Genomic DNA, 1,124 nt, shown 5'->3' with positions numbered 1-1,124 from the left:
CTCTGCTTGTGTTCCCTCTCTCACTGTGTCTCTCTCTGTCAAATAAATAAATAAATAAATCTTTAAAAAAAAAAAAAAAAGAATGCACTTTGTTTAATTATCATAGTCCCTGGTAAGGTTTGATATAATCCAACAGACTAGATCACAAAAAAGGATCAATAATTTGTACTGTATCAGGAATAAAATAATCAATTCAAAAGGAGATTGATAAATATTACTCAAAACAATTTTTATACTTGAAAAATACCCAAATACAGCATTGAAGCAGATGAGACATTCTGTCCCAGGTCCTTGCGATCCTCCATAATGATTAGGTATGCTACGTCACGCCTACTGTAGTAACAAATTCAGTATTAGTTTTATTATAATTCAGAATAGGTCAATCAAAAAGTGCTCTGTAAAAACGACATGCCAGTTAAAAAAAAAAAAAGGCACTCGAAGCTGACTCAAGAATAGCCTTTTATTCTGTGAATTCTAATATTTATGCTAAACATGGCCTGTTCAGATGTTTTTAAAAACAAAGGAAAATCAAAATTGAGTAAAAGTTCCAGGGACTAATTTACTCATCATTTCTTTTCTTTTTTTTTTTTTTAAGATTTTATTTATTTTTTAGAGAGCGAGCGAGCGAGAAACAGCATGAGAGGGGAGAGGGTCAGAGGGAGAAGCAGGCTCCCCGCTGAGCGGGGAGCCCGATGTGGGACTCGATCCCAGCACCCTGGGATCATGACCTGAGCCGAAGGCAGACGCTTAACCATCTGAGCCACCCAGGCGCCCCCATCATTTCTTGAGTAAAACCGTATACAGCTAATTCGAGGGCATCTAGTAGAAATCATTATTCAGATTAAAATTCTCTCAGTAAAAAAATATTAGTACTTATGGTAATACTAAAAGGGCTTAAAAATCGGTCACACATTTGGTTAAGAGAGCATCCTGGGGGCGCCTGGGTGGCTCAGTTGGTTAAGCGACTGCCTTCGGCTCAGGTCATGATCCTGGAGTCCCAGGATCGAGTCCCGCATCGGGCTCCCTGCTCGGCAGGGAGTCTGCTTCTCCCTCTGACTCTCCTCCCTCTCATGCTCTCTGTCTCTCATTCTCTCTCTCTCAAATAAATAAATAAAATCTTAAAA

At 39.1% G+C, this 1,124-nt stretch overlaps 1 protein-coding gene across 1 annotated transcript in view; it reads right to left on the bottom strand.

The window, feature by feature from the left end:
* The window catches only part of CUNHXorf58 (chromosome unknown CXorf58 homolog), a 23,301-nt gene continuing 22,177 nt past the window's right edge, over window positions 1-1,124 (bottom strand). Inside the window, exon 10 of the mRNA XM_034997217.1 lies at window positions 1-35. Coding sequence (XP_034853108.1) covers window position 35 — 1 coding nt within the window. The 3' untranslated portion in view covers window positions 1-34. The remainder of the gene's footprint in view (window positions 36-1,124) is intronic.

The sequence above is a fragment of the Mirounga leonina genome, unplaced genomic scaffold, assembly GCF_011800145.1.
Source record: "Mirounga leonina isolate KUSES-001 unplaced genomic scaffold, KU_Mleo_1.0 Mir_101595, whole genome shotgun sequence".
NCBI classification, from domain to species: domain Eukaryota; kingdom Metazoa; phylum Chordata; class Mammalia; order Carnivora; family Phocidae; genus Mirounga; species Mirounga leonina.
This window is presented reverse-complemented; position numbering and strand designations above follow the sequence as displayed.